General features: G+C 43.4%; 1 protein-coding gene across 1 annotated transcript in view; it reads left to right on the top strand.

The window, feature by feature from the left end:
* Nucleotides 1-1768, top strand: part of ANXA3 (annexin A3) — a 30290-nt gene extending 28522 nt beyond the window's left edge. The window contains exons 11-12 of the mRNA XM_018557912.1: nt 1124-1246; nt 1583-1768. Of these exons, the coding sequence (XP_018413414.1) occupies nt 1124-1246; nt 1583-1642 (183 nt within the window). The 3' untranslated portion in view covers nt 1643-1768. The remainder of the gene's footprint in view (nt 1-1123; nt 1247-1582) is intronic.
* Nucleotides 1769-2983: the final 1215 nt, after the last annotated feature.

Here is a 2983-nt window from a genome sequence, read left to right as displayed (position 1 = left end):
GGGAGGCGTGCTTGGCGGGGGAGGGCGGGACGGAGCTGCGGCCGCTCTCTGCCCTAATGCCGTGTATGGAGCCAGAAAGGTGGGCGGGCGTGCCTGGCGGAGGGAGGGAGCTGTGGCCGTGACATGTAAAATTCTATTATACCCCGAAAGTAAGACCTAGCGGATCTCCGTAATATAAGACCTACTACCGAACTAGGTCTTATTTTCGGGGTAGGTCTTATATTACAGAGATCCCTGAAGATAGCGCTAGGTCTTATTTTCGGGGTAGGTCTTACTTTCGGGGAAACACGGTATGTGCCTTTTTACTAATGCAGAATTTCAAGTGTGTGTGTGTGTGTGTCCACATATAAATATATGGGATTCAGTTTTGCAGTCAAATAGTAGCTCTCGGCTTTCAGATTATCTACGTTTCACAGAAGTGCCCTGTATTAAAGTGGACAAATCGCTCTCTACTTGGATCAATATAGAACATATTGCCATTACCAAATTACTTTTTTTTTTTTTTTTTATAATTTTTTTTTGATTTGTCATTCTAAAAGCTCTGAGTCTCATCATGGTTTTCTGGTGTCATGTCAAGTGCTTCACGTCATAAGATTGCAGACAACTTATTGAACAGACCTCATCAATAGGGACACAAGGTCCAGCAGGAAGGGCCTGCTTATTGCTTATGTAACCAGCACACACCAAACATGCTCATATAAAATGACGGCCTATACATAAAATACGGTTTTTGAAACATTAACATGCTTAGATACGATCTTCACATGTATATCTTAAGATATGAAATAACTACAAAAACATAGAACTGTTTTAAATATTTGCAAAATAACAATGTTATAGTAGTGAAAAATGCTAGCATATAATTTAACGTTTATAAAGGACCTGACTTATGGTCTGCACGTATCAGATAAATTAACATTTATGTGGCTTAGCCAAAAAGTGCAGAGATTGGTTCTTCTGTAATGTGAAAATGATTGATATTGTAAAGCACTGTGCAAATTGTTGGTGCTATAGAAATCCTGTATAATAGTCTGTGTGCTTTTTTTTTCTCCATGTTTGTTGTAGCTACTTCATTCATATATGCAGTCCCCTTCCTTATTTAGAATTGTCCTTTGCATTGTAGGGTGCAGGAACGGATGAATTCACTCTTACAAGGGCCATGGTCTCCAGATCAGAAATTGATATGTTGGATATCCGTGCCGAATATAAGAAGCTGTCTGGGGAGTCCCTGTTTTCAGCAATCAAGGTAAAAGTTATAGTAACAGTAGTATATTTTTGAAAAAGTCCAACCTCTTCTGCATCAGATTTAGAACTCCAGTTGGCACCGCTGGCTGCTATTTCTCACTGGGGAAAGTATATTTTTTTTGACCCTGTCAATAGCAGATAAATTTACTGGGCCAACCATCCGAATGATAATTTCTGCTAATTCTAGCTGGAAGATTTTGTTTTTTTTATAAACAATGGGTTCGGGCTCTTTCATCAGTCAGCATTATTTTCTTTCATCTGTTTCTGATGATGGTTAATTTATAAAGGTGTGCTTTAGACATAACATTTTGTTTTCCCCAATATTTGTTGCCTTCAGTCGGATACCTCTGGGGACTATGGAGCAGCGCTGTTGAAACTCTGCGGAGGAGATGATTAAAGGAAGAAACTGGTCAAAGTAATACTACTGTGATGAAATGACATTTTTACGGTCTGATTTATACTTGTTTTGCCTCTGCTAAATGTTACCACACATGACAGCTGCTAATAAAGAAGATATTGCTATAAATGTCATCTGCTTCTGCTCTTTGCTGCTGGGACAAGGCCATGTGCTGCTTTATCAGTGGATCTAATGTGACACATCTGTAAAATATGAGAATCTTCAGTCAAAAGATGTGTGGCAGTCTAAAGGTGCCCATACACCTTTTATGATTATCGGATGAAACTTCTCGTCCGGTGATCGTACGGCAACCCCATCCTACCCCGATTATCGCAAGGTTCAATCAGCGGTAGTTAAAAACACCTGGACGAATTGTCGGTCGGGCACTACACATACACCTTACGATTGTCGTACGAAAAGTCGATCGCATACGATTATCATACGGTGTGTGGGCACCTTAAAGGAAAACTATGAGATGAGTGATTTCCACTCACCTCATAGTTCTAGCCGACCTGTGACAATGAGACTGTCGCAGGTCGGCTCAGTAGATCGGGAGGTGAGCGAACACATACCAGGTTCGCTCACCTCTCGATCCTGTCACGGCTCTGCCGTGACAGGGGCATGGGCTGGATTCCCCTCTCCCCGCTCCGCCAGTGCTGACTGGCGGAACGGACGGGTACAGCTGGCTCTGCCTCTAGATAGGCAGAGCCAGCTGTCACTCACGCAGCTGGGTGGATCCCGTCATCTACGTCGGGATCCGCTGCGGCGTCTCAGCATACCGTGAGCTGTAGCTTGCGGTATACTGAGCTTAGGGTGATGGGAGGACGCTAGTTTGTGTCCTCCCGTTACCCTAAGGAGAACTATGGGGAAAAACACTGACCCCATAGTTCTCAAGTTTAGCAATGGGAAAACATTCTGAAATCAAAGCAGACTTCACTCTTAACTTCATCTTTCTGGCTCAATCTGGAAAGCCTTGTTTTTTTTCCCAGCTTCCCCCCCCACATTCTTGCCTAGGAGAGATTGCCATGTCCCCGGGAATATCTACATCACATATCCCAGGATGCATGAGCTGGGAAACAGAGCATATGGAGGGTGGACCTGGAGGTGAGTCATTGGGGGCTGCTCAAATAAACCCACAAGAGACTGCTAGCTCCTGATGATTGAGTGCAGGAAAATGGTGACCTGGGTCAGCAGAGCAGCCGCTCCCAGTGGAACAAAGCTTGATTCCCTGGGCAGGCGAGGTTTTTTTTTTTTTTTTCTCTCGAACCCTGCATCAAATGGAAGAAAAAGAAAACACGACAAGGAGTGAAGTTCCTCTTTATGTACTGCATAAACAGTTTG

The sequence above is a fragment of the Nanorana parkeri genome, unplaced genomic scaffold, assembly GCF_000935625.1.
Source record: "Nanorana parkeri isolate BGI_ZX_2015 unplaced genomic scaffold, ASM93562v1 scaffold310, whole genome shotgun sequence".
NCBI classification, from domain to species: Eukaryota; Metazoa; Chordata; class Amphibia; order Anura; family Dicroglossidae; genus Nanorana; species Nanorana parkeri.
This window is presented reverse-complemented; position numbering and strand designations above follow the sequence as displayed.